General features: G+C 41.5%; 1 protein-coding gene across 1 annotated transcript in view; it reads right to left on the bottom strand.

Moving 5' to 3' along the window:
- LOC137340126 (myoferlin-like) overlaps positions 1 to 16,558 on the bottom strand; it is a 212,238-nt gene that overhangs the window by 170,355 nt on the left and 25,325 nt on the right. Inside the window, exons 4-5 of the mRNA XM_068002457.1 lie at positions 7,627 to 7,732; positions 4,657 to 4,759 (exon numbers count right to left, since the gene is read on the bottom strand). Of these exons, the coding sequence (XP_067858558.1) occupies positions 4,657 to 4,759; positions 7,627 to 7,732 (209 nt within the window). The remainder of the gene's footprint in view (positions 1 to 4,656; positions 4,760 to 7,626; positions 7,733 to 16,558) is intronic.

Genomic DNA, 16,558 nt, shown 5'->3' on the forward strand with positions numbered 1-16,558 from the left:
CATCCCCTTCATGCTCATAACACGTTTGCCTTACGCTTCCTACTGCACATATGTGATGCATGCCTTGTGGCTGCAGCACAGGTAGTGGCAGGTTGAGTGAGGCTGACCGTGAAAGAGATGCATGAGAGGGTGAGTATGAGATACAGCCATGAGATTGTATGAGGATTGGGTTGAGTGGTAGTGGTGGGATGAGTACTGGCAAGGTGAGTAAGTGCAGGTAAGATGAGGATGAGGTTTGAGTGGGTGTGAGGAGTGACATGACAGTAGTGTTGGCAGTGCAGAAGGAGATGTGGGGTTGGGGCGGTGATGTGGCAGACGGAGTGTAGGGGAATAAGTGTACTCACTTCGGCTGACCTACTTAAGTCTTTGAAGCACCTCCTGCATTGTATGCAGGTGCGCGATATGTTGGTGGTGCAGGTGACCGCCTCTGCCACCTCGAGCCAGGCCTTCTTGGTGGCAGAGGCAGGCCGCTTCCTCCCGCCCACCGGGGGAAGATCTCTGTCCTCCCCCTCCTCCTCACCCCATCCAATATCATCTGGAGTAAGGCATCATTAAACCTGGGAGCAGCCTTCTCCCTGGGCTGCTCCATGCTGTAAATTTTCCTATTTCCTGCAGCAGTCAGTGGAGGACTGCCCCTTTAAATAGGGCTCCTCCAGCTGACAGTCTATGCTGCGCATGCGCAGTCCGCCCGCTACGCAGCTTTCTAGCGCGAAACCCAGAAGCACAGGTAAGTGGCTCCAATCAGCCTGCGATTCCGCTGGATGCGTTACCCATGCGCCCAGTCGACCCCCTGCTGAGAACCCGCCGCCCTCCTAATATCGGGCCCAAGGACTCTGCTCCGTGCCCATCAAGTGCCAAAGCTGAGATTGTCAACAGATTGCTCAGGAACATTACATGAGTGAATATGATTATCATTATGAGGCACAGACTATTGAAGCTTTACCCACTTCGCACTGCTCCTGGGGATGGGGGAAGAAATGTAGTTGAATTCTTAAAACAGCATAATGTTGGCATAGGAGTCCAGGCCTCCGATTGACTTTTCAACAGTTATCGAGGGAGCAACAAACTGGCACAGGAAGATGAGTCAGTAAACTCATTGGCCAATTGTTAAGGCCACATCATTAAAACAAAACATTTGTTTGAGAAGGGATACCATATGATGGAAAGCTCCGTGAAGAACAGGATGCAAATTTACATCACTGTTTATACAGTTTGTGTAGAAATCACTGATGCACTCAAATACAAATTAGTCTGGATGCAATCTTACTGCAACAGTGTTATCAAAACAATAGGAACTGATATTTTTATGACCAATAATTCCATAAAGTCAACAGAATCTATATCGTGTGGTGTTGACATTTTAGGAAGAAAACACATGCTTACAGTCCAGAACTTAAATATCCCATTAGCCTTTGAACTACCTGGAATGCACAAGTTCCAAATGGACGTAAAATACATATTGGTGTTACAGATTTGATCACATACTAGCTTCTCTCACAGCCCTGTTTGTAGGTTGAATAATCCACATGAGGACATCACTCAAACACGACTTCCCAGAATTAATTAACACTTCAATACGGTATGGAAATCAAAGACAAATACCACTTTGAAAGTCAGATGAGTCAGAGCTGGGTGCTCATCTTAGCTACATATTTCACAAAATCACAACATAATTTGAGGAAAGCCATTCGGCCCATCTTAAATTATTCATTCATAAGCACCCTACAGTCTTGCCCACTGCAGTTGTTTCTAAAATGATTACAGGGTTTTTGCCTCCATTACTCTATCTAGGACTTCATCCCATGTGTAGTTCACTGTGAAGAATTATCTGATCTCAGTCCTAAATTTACCTTTTACCAGTTTGAATTCCCAAGGTGAGGTGAGAGTAACTTCACTTGACATCAAGGCAGCATTTGACAGTGTGGCGCCAAGGAGCCAGAGTAAAATTAGTCAATGGGAATCGGGGGAAAACTCTCCAGTGGCTGGAGTCATACCTAGCCCAAAAAAAATGGTAGTGGTTATTGGAGGCCAATCATCTCAGCCCCAGGACATTGGTGCAGGACTTCCTCAGGGCAGTTCCTTGGCCCAACCATCTTCAGCTGTTTCATCAATGACCTTCCCTCCATCATAAGGTCAGAAATGGGTACGTACACAGATGATTGCACAGTGTTCAGTTCCATTCGCAATCCCTCAGATAACGAAGCAGTCCGCACCCGCATGCAGCAAGACATTGACAACATCCAGGCTTGGGCTGGTAAGTGGCAAGTAACATTCACGCCAGTCAATGACCATCTCTAACGAGAGTCTAACCACCTCCCCTTGACATTACCATCGGAGAATCCCCCTCCATCAACATCCTGGGGGTCACCATTGACCAGAAACTTCTCTGGTCCAGCCACAAATACTGTGGCTACAAGAGCAGGTCAGAGGCTGGGTATTCTGCAGCGAGTGACTCACCCCAAAGCCTTTCCACCATTTACAAGGCACAAGTCAGGAGTGTGATGGAATACTCTCCACTTGCCTGGATGAGTGCAGCTCCAACAACACTCAAGAAGCTCGACACTATCCAAGATAAAGCAGCCCGCTTGATTGGCACCCCTTCCACCACCCGAAACATTCACTCCCTTCACCACCAGCGCACTGTGACTGCAGTGTGTACCATCCACAGGATGCACTGCAGCAACTCGCCAAGGCTTCAACAGCTCCTCCCAAACCTGTGACCTCTACCACCTAGAAGGACAAGGGCAGCAGGCACATGGGAACAGCACCACCTGCACCTTCCCCTCAGTCACACACCATCCCAACTTGGAAATATATCACCGTTCCTTCATCGTTGCTGGGTCAAAATCCTGGAACTCCCTAGCAGCACTGTGGGAGAACCTTCACCACACAGACTGCAGCAGTTCAAGAAGGCGTCTCACCACCACCTTCTCAAGGGCAATTAGGGATGGGCAATAAATGCTGGCCTTGCCAGCAACGCCCACATCCCATGAATGAATAAAAAAAAACTGTGGCCCTTCGTTCCACTATCTCAATTTACTTTAATAAAGTAGTATTCTGGATTCACATTTACCATACCTTTAACTATCTTCTATACCTCTACAAGACTGCCTCTCAGACACCTCCTGTCCAGGATGAAGAGCCCAAGTTTTTGCTGTCTTTCTTCATAACTCAGACCATTGATACTAGGGATCAGCCTCATTGCTCTTGTTCACATTGTCTCAGCGATCAGCATTAAAGACCATACTGAAAGCGTGGTCTGACCAGAACACTGTACAGTTTGATCACAACGTCTTCTGACTTGCATTCAACTATTTTGGCTATACGGTTCAACATTCAATTGGCTTTGTTGATTATGTTCAACAACAGCAGTGCACCATTTAGTGTCAAGTCTGCCAAGACTCCTAGGTCTCCAACATCATCCTTAGCTATTTCAATACTATTCGTGGAGTACACACGTTTCTTGTTTTTCCTTCCTATATACAAAGTACCTTGCACTTGTCCTCATTATATTTAATCTGCCAGTGATCCGCCAAAATACTTACTTTTTCTATCTCGCCAATTTGAGCTGGTTTCTCCAATTCTAAACGCCCCTCAGCTTGGTATCAACAAACACAATCACTTTGAATCCAGGTCATTTATGTAAATGTGAAACAGTGGTGACAATATGGAGCTCTGGGGCAACAGTATCATTATCAGTATCTCTCCCTCTAAATGAGTATTCATTGTTTTCTATCCTTCAAACAGTTTCTTATCCATTCCCAGGGTTTACCCTGAATGATGAGAGCTTTGAATTTGATTAAAGCCTTTCATGAGAGACAGTCTACCTAGACTAAAAAGCATTTGGAAATGTTGTAAGGCTTTCCACAGCCATTTTGGATGTTACTTGCTCAAAGTAGTCACAGACGTCAGTCAGGCATGATTGCCCACTTTAGAAGATAAGTTGGCTACCGTTTACTCTGGATAATCTATTTTAAAAGCACGGAATGGAAGCTAGACTAGTAGGTCTGTAACCGCCTTCAGTTTTATCCCCCTTTTTGAATATGGGCACAACATTAGCTCATTTCCAATCTACTGCTTTCGCCCCAGTGGAGGGTCCGGTGACTCCCTCGTAGTGATGGTCATTGCCTCAGAAATCTCCTCCCGAATATCTGACAACACTCTGGTTATAAAACGTGATTTATATTTATACAGAGTTAGTTGTGCCTCAACCTACCTACAGTGACAATACCGTGGAATTTGATAATGCTCAAGTGTTATTCTAGTAAATGAGAACAACTGGTCCATCCGAGGTTAATTTAGACAAAGCTGAATTACTCCTTGATGGAAAAATTACTCATAAAAGCAAAAAAAAACTTCTATATATTCTCATCTACATTTTGAAGAATTTAGCCATCAGTTCCACAGCTAAAAGTAGATCCTCCAGTCATCTAATTCAATCTTAAATTCTCCACTTTAAAAGCAAATGGCCTGCTGAATTCATGCCTTTTATTATTTGAAAGCTACCTGTACAAGTGAGGCACAATGCTAGGCCAGTATATACTGGCCTTTCTCACTTCCTTTGAAGCTCAGCATGCCATAGCATAAGTACAAATGCATCAAGTATAACGGCAATGATTAGTGACTGGTATCCATTAACAACCAATAAAGACTTACCCCCACCACCAGATTCTTGTGCTGTGGAGCTTCCAAGATCAGATGGGTTAGGTGGCCCAGATCCAGCAGGTGGTTCATAAGTGGCCTGCAGATTTATGCTTCCCTTTAAATAAAACACACATTTTTCAACCAAAATGACAATCATATCTTCATTAAGTAGTTACATTTACAGAAGCTTACTAAAATGCAGTGATGCTAAAATTTAGCTTTGCTGGAAATGAGCATAACTGAAGACATTACACTACTGGAAGAAATTTTTCCAGTAATTAATAAGACAGTTGCCAGGAGGAGGAGAAGCATAAAGCATTCTAAAACAGCTGTACAGAAGATTAATGCTAAATAATTATGGTCAGTGATCTCAGTAGCAAATACTTCAAAGTAGGCACTACATAGAAACAGAAGTAGGCCATTTAGCCCCTCGAACAATTAGATCATGGCTGATCTGTATTTTAACTCCATATCCCTCAATACCCTTGCCTAACAAAAATCAGAGTTTTGAAATTGTCAATTGACCCAAGCAGCTTTTTTTTTGGGGGGGGGGGGGGGGGGGGAAAAAGAGGAGGAGAGAAGAGGAAGGAAAAAAAATGTTCCAGATTTCCACTACCCTTCATGTGAGGAAGTGCTTCCTGACTTCACCCCTGAACAGCCTAGCTCTAATTTTAAGGTTATGCCCTCTTGTCTTGGACTCCCCCACTAGAGGAAATAGGGAACGAACGACTATAAAATCCTTTAATCATTTTAAACATCTCAATTATATCAACCCTTAATTTCCTATACTCCAAATATAATCCTAAGCTATGCAACCCACCCTCACAATTTAACCCCAGTATCATGCTGGTGAATTTGTGCTACACCCCTTCCTGAGGTGCGGCGCCCAGAACTGAATGCAGTCCAACCAGAGTTTGATGCAACTGTAGCATAACTTCCACCCCCTTGACACAAAGGCAAACATTCCATTAGCCTTAAATTATTTTTTGCACTTGTCCAATTTTAATGATTTATATACATGGACCGCTAAATCTCTCTGCTCCATCAGAGTTCCTGGCTTCTCACCATTTAGAAAATACTCGGATCTATCTTTCTTGGGTCCAAAGTGGATGACTTGCACTTCCCCACATTGAACTCCATCTGCCACTAGTAGAATGTCCTTTATCAGATAAATGCAAGTAGGCTCAACGACAGACATCGAGATGGAGGTCATAGAGTAAGGGTTCCAACAAAAATTCCAGGGTTGAATAGTATTTGTTTCAGAGCACAGGGAGTGTCATGGGCCAAAATTTGCAAAATGCTGAAAGTGATCATGAAGTAATCAATGAATGCTAGGGATGTCTTACTGGAATTGGAAACATCAACTTTGTATCATCCCATATTAAAAATGGGACATCTGCCCACAAAAACCTTACTTCCTGTTGACACCCTTGTGTATCAACTGTTTCCATTATAAATTCCTACAGCCACATTTGTATTGGAAACTGCCAATGTTAACGTGTCATGTTGCAATTACACACTCCCACCAGTGGCAGCACTGTAGTGCTTCAGCTCCTTAACCTGTACTGCAGAGAAACTCCTCTGCTCCAATCATCTTTAGTTCTCTTTCCAAATTGCCATAAGTTTTTCTATTTAAGTATAAAACACAAAATCAAAGTATTATATAAGAAAAAAAGACAAACGTAGGACTTCAAAATGGGGATCAAATTGTATTTGCGTGCCTTGGTCCAAATTAAACACTAACTGGCTAAATTACATATACTGGATGCTGAGATGGTTGGTAAACAATAAAATAAGTGCAGTGCATTAAAGTGTAATTATGTGCAACATTTTACCCTGACGCAACACGGCTCTGAAAGATTGCATTACAACACAAACTCCACTAGTGCAGTGCTCCTGCAGGTGGTTAACCACAAACTTACACAATTAAATGTTTGCAGTAACATGTGTGGGTTGTTCTTCATCTCCACCTCACTGAATGTAGTATCATATTGGCCTGAATGATCATATGATTCAAATTATTACATTCCTGCTGCACTGATGAAATTACCCTGCTGTTACTGGGGTGGTCCCACAAATTGGTAGCCAGAGAAATATATATATTTTTTTTAAATGGCTTCCATTAACCCCCCCAGCATTCCCATCCTTGGTTAAAAACCAATTCAGAGTTTACAAAACAGATGGTCTGAATTTACACACAAAATCAAAATAACCTTTAGGTAACCTTAGCAAGTGTAAAGAATGTTTTCACGTATTCATCACCAGTTAATGTTCATTCATCAGACTGAGTTTCTGTACTAACTAGCAATTGAAAATCAATTACAAACTTGTGTATCTCAGGTGACTCCTGGTTTGTTGATAAGAAATGTAGACTAATGCACAAGCAAGATGTTACAGTACCATGAAACACCCCTAGTTTATGCTGCAGAGCTGAACACTTAACTCAGGGAAAACAGGGAGAAAAGAAAGCAGCATGAAAGAAGGGAAAGTCAGAGCCACCACCAACCCATTTAACTCTTGCTTTGATCCCAACCTTTATTTGGTCTTTTTGAACTCAGCAAGAGCAGAAATATATAAAGCAGGAGGACTGTCAGTAGCCAAGTTAATAGTACTGCAGGTAAATGCCAGCCCATTAGCAATAAATATGCCCCACTTATGACTATCTGCCTGCAACATTATAGGTACAAATAGGGTCTAATGAAAAGCTTTAGATCTTATTGCTTTCTGATTTGGATAGAGCGCCTGAATTTTGGGTTCGCTAAATCTAAATTTTAAGGCCATGGTACACTAATGTAATTCAGCAGCAAGTCTTTACCATTCTTCTTTGTGTAAATGAGACTACTCAAAAACCAGCACAGAAAAACTGTTCATTATCCACTGTGCTACAGGAAAATTGAGGATATAACAAATTTAGTCCATACCCAACCCTGACACTAAGTGAACACAACACTGGACTGTGTCATCGGTTCAGAATTGACTTACCCCAGTTGGCTGATTCTTTTCAGTGAGCAATGGGATATTCTTGAAAGGTAATGTCTTTTGACCACTTGCAAGCTCTCTCAAGGATATTGTTGCAGAACCAATAAACCTAAAATGAGATGACAATATTTAGAAAATACTTGAGAAGTGTTGCAATATTAAACCTCAGAATATTTCAGCATTTAAAATGCAGTTAAGAGGCAAGCCATCACTTAGGAGTTTACAAAAGACTGTAGAATGTAATCATTCACCACAGTCACTTTCAAATAGCAATTATTTATCTACTGTAGACAGACTCTGTTTAGAAACTGTCAAGTGACAATGGATCCTAGTTTAACTTCAAAAAAATCATACTTTACCCTTTTTAAAAAATGAAAACATATAATTCCATATTACAAGGTGGTACTCCACGGCATTTCCAAGACTGATGGCTGCCAATCTCAGGAGGTTCAGGCAAGATCAACATACCAGTTCACAAAAAGGATAATATCCACATTAGTTTTCAGCACAAATAGACCTGTGAGCAGCACTGAACTTTCCATTCACTTTTCATCTGCAACACTGCATTGCTCACTTTGTTTCAGAAAGCATTGGCAATTAGAGGAAAACACAACAATTCAATGAGTTTCAAAAATACTGACATTATGGCAATCAGAGCTGAACTAGGGCTCAGCCCCATACACATTTTTAAACTTTTGCACTTCTCCACCTGGCATATGCTCAGTATTGTCAGTACAGGACTTAAACTGCACCAACCCAAAGTTGGCTTTGCAAAGCCATTGGATGCATATGCTGGCTCTCCTGCTTCAAACACCGTAGCATATTTTAGGCCACTCAATTTTTTAAAAAAAGCAAGATTTGTGACACTCCAGCTCAATGCCATTGATCTGACCAGCAGGCTACATCAGTGTTAGGAACTGTAGGATCAGCACTGTTGCTGTCCTAGCAGACTTGTGGATTATAGAGTCATGGGTGGGGGTGAAAGACATCTTTCCAAGCACATGATCTTTGGATTTGTCTCCAGATAAATTCTTGTAAAGGAAAATCAAAAGCACAAATTATTTATTGGATAAGTAGAACCACAAGCGTATGCCCTTCAATCACTACTGGCTCGTCTGCCTTTAGGAGGCTGATATTTTGTGGACTGAACTGGTCTTACTGTTGCCAAGGGAATCAAGATACAAGCCCATGAATAGCCTGCACAATTGTTTCTTCATTCTAGAAAATTCTATTTCACAATTATAAACAAAGTACAGAAGAGTTTGGTTTAAGACAGTAAAATGACATTGAACACCATCAGCCTGAAGCAATGCAGAGGCATTAAAAATAAAGAACAAAGTTGCATTTATATAACATCTTATGTCTCAATAGCCCAAGACATTTCACACATAACTGATCACTTCTAAAGTGCAGTCAGTGTTGTTAATGTTGATAAATGTGGCATAGCAAGGACTAACAAGTTAATCTTTTCTTTGTATGGGGTTGTTTGAGGGAGGAATGTTGGCCATGCCACCAGGACAACCCCCTGCTCTTTAAACAGTGCCAATAGGATTGCTCTTTGTTCTGCGATACAAGTGATGGAATGCTGCCTTCATCTGCAGCTTAAAGTTGCGACTGCACTCAGTGTAACTACTTGTTTTCACCGATCGTAGACCTATATTCAGACCTGTTTCAGTGGTCAGCTTTTCGCATCCTGCATTGGCTTTTCTGAAGCTGATCAGCCGCTGGCTTTCTAGGTCCACCTGTATTACTTTTAAACTGGAGATTAAAAAGGAGTTCCAAGGAAAATGTTTGTACATCTGATCCATTGCAGGATACAAATGAGGAAACAGGTTTCTGAAGTATGACACTATTCTTAAGTGGATTTTAGAAGACATGTTGAATCATAGTCAATAAGCCTAAAACAAAAAAAGGTAGCAATGGAGTCACATCTTACTGACTGGTACTGGAAGACCCACCCCGCCTGGCAGGAACTATGCTTGTGGGAGGTTAAGATGTGCCACCATCCTGATGTGTTTCTGCCCCACCATCTTAACCTACCCGAGAACAGGCACTGGAGGTCACCCACCCCCAGCAGGCAGAAGCCTACTTAACATTGGAAAGTCATGGCCCAATAACGTCATTGGCACCCCGACGGCTTTTTAACTTCAAGTCCTTGGGCTCCAAGCCAACGTTTTGCTCCCACCCACCAGCCCTGATGTTACTTCTACCGATTTCTGGTGGGAAACAGTCCTGCTTTATTCAAATGAGACCCAGGAGTTAAAAAAATGGCTCCACAGTTGTTTTCCTCCCACCCAGAATGTGCCCCCAGTTAAAATCAACACCTACATTTTTGACAGAATACAGAAAGCCAAGTCAGTTACTACAAGAGTCAATTTGTACCCTCAATTCCAGAACAACACAAACTATCTCAATTTTTTAAAACCAGTCACTATCTTTGGGACCCCACCATATGCCCCAACTTTCAGAGTAAGCCAAGTCCATTCCTGCCAAAGCTACACATCTAATCGCCTAAACAGCCCTCTCTTTACCCCATCCCCAAAGCATCTCTTAACGATATTCACATCCATGTCAGAGAGCACAGGAAGCATAACAGCAAGCTGGGAACACTACCATGGATAGGACAAAGGATTTGAAGGTTAGCTCTGGATTGAAAAAGACAACATGCATTCACATGATCTGGTTCAGCTTGACCAAGTAATCAGGAAAAGTGAAATAGAGTTTACAGTGGAAGTCAAAAATGATAGCTTTGGTCTCAATGTTCAGTTGGAGGAAGCACAGGCCAGTTACTGCCCACTTTGCAACACAGAAAAGGACAATGGGGTAGAATTCACTCGGAGCGGCGAACCAACACTCCTCTCCGCTCCATAGGTTTATACTAACCCACAAACTTTCTTCAGCCACTTCCTTGAATAGGAAGCGGAGACGAGCCCAGCGTCAGTTCAAACTAAGCTAGGGCTCCGGGAGAAGAGAGAGGATTGCAATCTCCCCTCGACCAATTAGATCACAGCATTGACACGCTGCGTTCACTGTGCTGGCGTGAAGCGGTACAACGTTTTAAATCAATGTAAAAAAAGTTAGACAGCGAAAAAAAGGGTAAGAAATAATTGAATTAAATGAGACAGAAGGGGAAAAAAAAAGAGTTTAAAAATTTAATTTAAAAATTTTTTCAATGGCCAAAAACTATTAAAATGAGTAATGAGACTCCACATTTAGTTGTTTGGCCATTAAGACTTACTGCACTGTTAAAAATACAGGTCTAAACTAAGTTTTAAGTGTAACTGGTTACTTTCCACTTGGGCAGATAAGCAAGTTTGCACTTTTTCAATGATTTCTCTGTTTTAATTAAAAGGGACATCGCACATTGCAATCATATTACTGGCAAACCAATAGAAGCAAGTTCTGGATTTCCACGTTTCATTGCGCAAGTGCGAATGCATTTCGCCACTAACAGTGAGCGCTGTTGAGCTCTTATTTCGGGAGTGATTTCTGCCCCAATATGAAAGCTATGCAGATAGACTTCCCGTGCAGTACAACTAAAAGTTATACAGCAAATATAGCACACTCTACACAAACACTGGAGAGGCTGCAGCCAAAGAGTTACTGCACTCTTCTCCTCCCTCTTCACTGAAAGATGGTAATTCAGGCTGGGGTATGGTCTTGAGCCCTGCACTTCACTCAATTGACTGTTCATTTGTAATCAGATACTGGCTAACAAGTCATTAAGGAAAGAACATGCATTTCTATAATGCCTTTCACAAGCTCAGGATGTCCCAAAACACTTAAGTCAATGAATTTGTTTAAGTGTAGTCACTGTTGCAATGTAGTGTTTGCACATAGCATGGTCCCACAAACTGGAATGAGCTAGGTGACCAGGTAACCTGTTGCTCGAGAGGTAAATGGTGGCCAGGACACAGAACTCCCCTGCTTTCCTTTGAAAGCTGCCATGGAATCTTTTACATCCCATGGCACTAACAGAAGAGTTGGAAAGAGGTAAAAATATTGGTGGATGGCATGTGAAGATCTCATTGTGACAAATGACAAGCAATTGAAATTGCAGCACATGAAATAGAGCAAGAAAAAGTTATGGAGAGATGCCTGTTGCTGAATCTGAACAAGAGTCATTTGAAACATTAAATTTGAAGTACAACTTTAATAGTGCAATTCTAGTCTTTTATTTTGTATATTTTAGCTGATGTGGGAAAGTTACCACCCTGCCATAGGTTCTCTGTGCTTTCACTGCTAGGCTTATTATCTTCATTAAGAGTATGTAGCATATGGAGACATGGTGGAACCATAAGTTAGGTACAAGTTAGATGCAGCTTGGAGGGAAACAAAAGGGGGTAGAGGAAATGTGTTCAAAGCAAAAGAAGTGAATCAGGAATTGGAAGCAGTTTTACCCACAGGCTACATGCAACGACTGTCATGTTGGGTGCATGTGGTAATAAAAATACGCTTGGAATGTGGGCGACACAAGCTGGGCCATCTTTATTGCCCATCCCTTGTTACCCTGAATACCTATGACTTAAGACTACGTAAAGCTGCTGTAATACAGCCAGACAGTGGAAAAACCACACCCAGGTTATGAGATAGGTCATTAATCAGCAAACATCACTTTATAGCAGAATTCAACCCAACAATTCAATCCAGCAGAGACTTTTCCTGATGTGCAAGTTATTTGCAGTACAAGACAAGACATACATGTATGCATATAAACAAGCAAAATCAAAAACCACATCTTTGGAAAATCTGTGGCTTCACGTGAGCAGATATTAGTTGTAACAGCACTATATGTTAAGATTTGCATAAATTGGGCATTACAACTAAAAGGTTCTTTATCTTTCTTCCTTTTCCCCCCACCTCAGATATCTGATGTAGAATGAAGATGATTGCGCAGGTCATCATGATCCACATCCTTGAGAAGTGTGACTTATGAAAATTAAAACTATTACTGGCTTACCTACAAAAACTATGGCAAATACAAAAAAAAAATCTAATGTAGGGCATATTACAGCCTATTGCCCTAAATTCCAAGTCACAGTTTAAAATTTACCTGATAACTTAAGTATAAAATTCTTATTTACATTGCTTAATTCAAATTATTGAATAATTCGATTTTGTTTGACGCAAAAAAGACAACTTCATAAAAGGAATGCTGCCTATTCCTAAATGTTCAAAGTTAGAGAAAAGAAGGATCATTTTCTTGTCCAGACTGGTCTCAAGTGGGAATAGGCACAGGATTCAATAGCTATGTACTGCAGAATGAAATCATATTTTCAGTGACAACAGACAAGTTTTTTGCAAGTTGCAGTAAAGTCCTGTTGAACAGGTTTTGGGTGCCTGAAGGACCAATTCCCTTTCTTACAGGCTCAGTTCCCTTTTACAATTTGCCCAAACTCCAATTTTAACAGGTGCTTTAACTTGATTATCTTCAAAATGAAAATGGTGACAGGATTTCAGAGACAGAAATAAAGAGAAAAAGAAAGGTGAACTATAAAACTGGCAACAGTTTATTTTGATGAATTAACTGGAAACAATGAGTGCTCACATGTAACCATTTTCCTGTTTTCTTGTGGTCCTATTGTTTTTGAATGGAAAATTTTCCACAGATGTGACAGCAATTTTCTTCTTTGCATCAGTGATGAAAGGTCAGGATGTTTGAAATTTAGGTTTTCCTGTGAGCAGCAAGAGGAATAAAGAGCAGTCACAGTTAATGTGGCTCACCGAATCCAAGTGCGCCCCATAGCTGAAGTGGCTCAGGGTCATCCTGACAGTGTATCCCCCATGACTAGGATTCTCATAAATCTCTTTACATTTAGCATTTCAAAGCATTATCAAATAGCAGAGGGAGTGGATATTGTAGGTTTGCCATATGTGAGCAATGAAAAGCATTTTAAATGTAGAAGCAGCAGCAAATTTGCACTTTTCTTCACCACCACCCCAACAAAGTCTCAATGGTTGTATGAACAGTCTCACTCCACCATTTATTTCCCAACAATAAAACAGCACGATTGTAGAATGGAAGTGTATCATTTTGGAAGCACCATCACTGTTTCCCTGATGTAGATCAGTCAGCTCCTTGCACAAATTGTCCCTATGATTCCTCCCGAGGTTGCTGTTTACCTGCTTGCTTTGCAACATTTGTATGGAGCAGGTACATACAAATGTACATGTATGGCAGGAATTCTGCTAGGTATTAAACAGTTTTGAGTGAACTTTGCCAATGCAAAGACAGCAAAGAAAGGATGCAGTACTAGCTCATTAAGTGTTCATATGCAAGCTTTGATCAGAAAATCTATCCTATGTAGTTAGTGTACATTAAATTATATTGAATCGAACGGAGATGTTCATTAAATGATCAATTCCATTAAGTCTTGATGGTTTCAAGTAGTATCGGATTGTTAACAGGTCAGTAACAGTGAATAGAATGGTTTGTTTTTAAACTGAACTTGGTCACAAGTTGTGCTTCCAGGAGTCCCAGTCGGCAACGGTCAACGAATGTCTCAAATTAATACAAGACAATCATAAAGGGGCTACAGTCCTACCCTCCCAATATATAGTTTCCTTTCTTCTGGTTCCATACTCACTCAATAATAAACTGACTGCGTCAATCCACCATCAGTACCAACACTTTTACTATTGTAGACTGCTTCATGATTACATATGGCTCAAGTGCTGGTGGTGTTGAGGCACTTTGAAACCAATTTCCAATTTGCTTCATTCTCAATGTGATGTGTATGAGTAGGTGAGCATGAACACATAGGGCTGTCCCCCATCCAGTTCAGCCAACCCAGGTTTTAGACATTTACAGTTCACTTCCTATAACAGCTACAATAGCAATTGGTTTTATTAATGCTTTGTACCTTGCATAATTAAAGAACTCTTCAAAAAAATCCCCATTATCTGCAGCTTTATATTTGATTGCATAGATAGTCAATGTCTACAGGTTACTTTCTGAAAACAAGATTAATCAAATTCTTCAGGTAGGCAACTAAGATATAGTTCAGTATTATATTGCTTAAGAAAAGTCAGAGGAAATCATACTTAAACTGTACAACGCTCTGGTCAAGCCACCTCGGAGAGTGTCGAGTTATGTTCAGCGACAGAGACAAAAAAAAGTGGCAAAACTTGGACCTTTCATTCTTGAAAAGGGATGACTGGTGACTTCAGAGGGAAGTTAGTTGAAAAAAAAAGTTATAGAAAGTCAAATTGAGAACATTTTAAATTAAACTGACATTAGGACAAGGGGGCACAGGTTCAAACAAGCAAAAGGCAAATGTACAAGAACTTGCATTTATAGAATGTCCCTAGAGTAATGTCCCAAGGCGCTTCACAGAGGTGTAATCAGATAAAAATGCCAAACCCAAGGAGGAAATATTAGGAATATAGTCACCAAAAACTTGGTCAAAGAGGTGGGCTTAAAGAAAGAGGGAGGTGGAGATGAAAGGGGTTTAAGGAGAGAATTCCAGAAGCGGGAGGGTGCACCAAAAGCCAGGGTCTAAGGAACAGAGGTTCAGAGGTTGCTGGGGGGGGGGGGGGGGGGGAGGGAGGGAGGGAAGAGATTGTAGGTTTGGAGGAGGTTACAGATAGATTATTAAATAATTTACATAGTGTGGAAGATGGGAGGCCACCCCGGAGAATATTGGAACAGTCGAGTCTGGAGGTAACAAAGGCATGAGGGTAGCAGCAGTAGATGAACTGAAGCAGGGACAGAGTTTGGCAATGTTAGAGGTGGAAGTAGGTGGTCTTTGTGATGGAGGATATGGAATCTGGAAGCTTAGCTTGGGGTCAAATAGGACACTGAGGTCATGTACAGTCTGGCTCAACTCGAGAAAATGGCAGGTGGAGGATAATTGAGTTGGTAGCATGGGTACAGAGTTTGTGATGGGGGCTGAAGACAAAAGTCTTATGTCTTCCCAATGTAACTCAAGGAAATTGAGATTCATCCAGCACCGGATGTTGGCCAAGCAGTCTAACACAGATGCAGTGGAAGGGTTGAGACAAGTGTTAATGAGGTACAGTTAGGTGCTGTCAATGTACATCCATTTCTTTGGTTGTTGCCTCCAAGGGGCGGCATGTAGATGAGCAAGAGGAGGGAACCAAGGATAAATCCTAGGGGGATTCCAGAGGTAACAGTTGGGAGGCAAAAAGAAGCCATTGCTGGAAATGCTCTTGCTATGTTCAGATAAGCAAGAGTGGAACTAAGAGCAGTCTCACCGAGGAGAGGGACTGGAGGATAATGTGATCAACCATGTCAAAGGCTGCAGAAAGATTGAGGAAGGATAATGCACCACAGTCACAGACAATGTCATTTGTGGCTTTGATTAAGGTCATTTCTGTGCTGTGGCAGGAGCAGAAATCTGATCAGAGATTCAAACATGGAGCAGTGGAAAAGATGGGCATGAATTTGGGAGGCAACATGTTCAAGGATTTAAGAGAAGTTGGAGAGGAGGTTGTAGTTTGCAAGGACAGTGTCAGATTTTTGAGGAGGGGCTGATGAAAGGGAAGGCAGCAGAACCCAGAGGAGAGGAAACCATTTACAATGTCAGCTTGCAATGAAAGTTCTTCACACAATAAATCTATGGAAACTACTTCAGTTAGAGTACTAGAGGAGAAAACCCTGGAATTATTTGAGAAACAATTGGATGCCATGATGGGGCGGGGGAGGGGGGAGGGAGGGCCGATGTCCTTCAACATTTGCAGATTGAAAAATTTTTTAGAGTATTTATTTGGCTCACAGCTTTATTCTGTAAGTGGACCACTTTACTATTGAAAATCCAAATTAGAATGGAGGCCTAGCAGAGCCCATAGTAACCAGTCACCTTCTGTTTAGCATTGGAAACAGGTGATCAAAAAGCATCCCTCCATTTCCCCCAACCACCCCAATGCCATGATTTTAAAAAAAATCAAGTCTATCAAGGAATTGTGCACCTCT

This window comes from Heptranchias perlo, chromosome 21 (assembly GCF_035084215.1).
Source record: "Heptranchias perlo isolate sHepPer1 chromosome 21, sHepPer1.hap1, whole genome shotgun sequence".
Lineage (NCBI taxonomy): Eukaryota > Metazoa > Chordata > Chondrichthyes > Hexanchiformes > Hexanchidae > Heptranchias > Heptranchias perlo.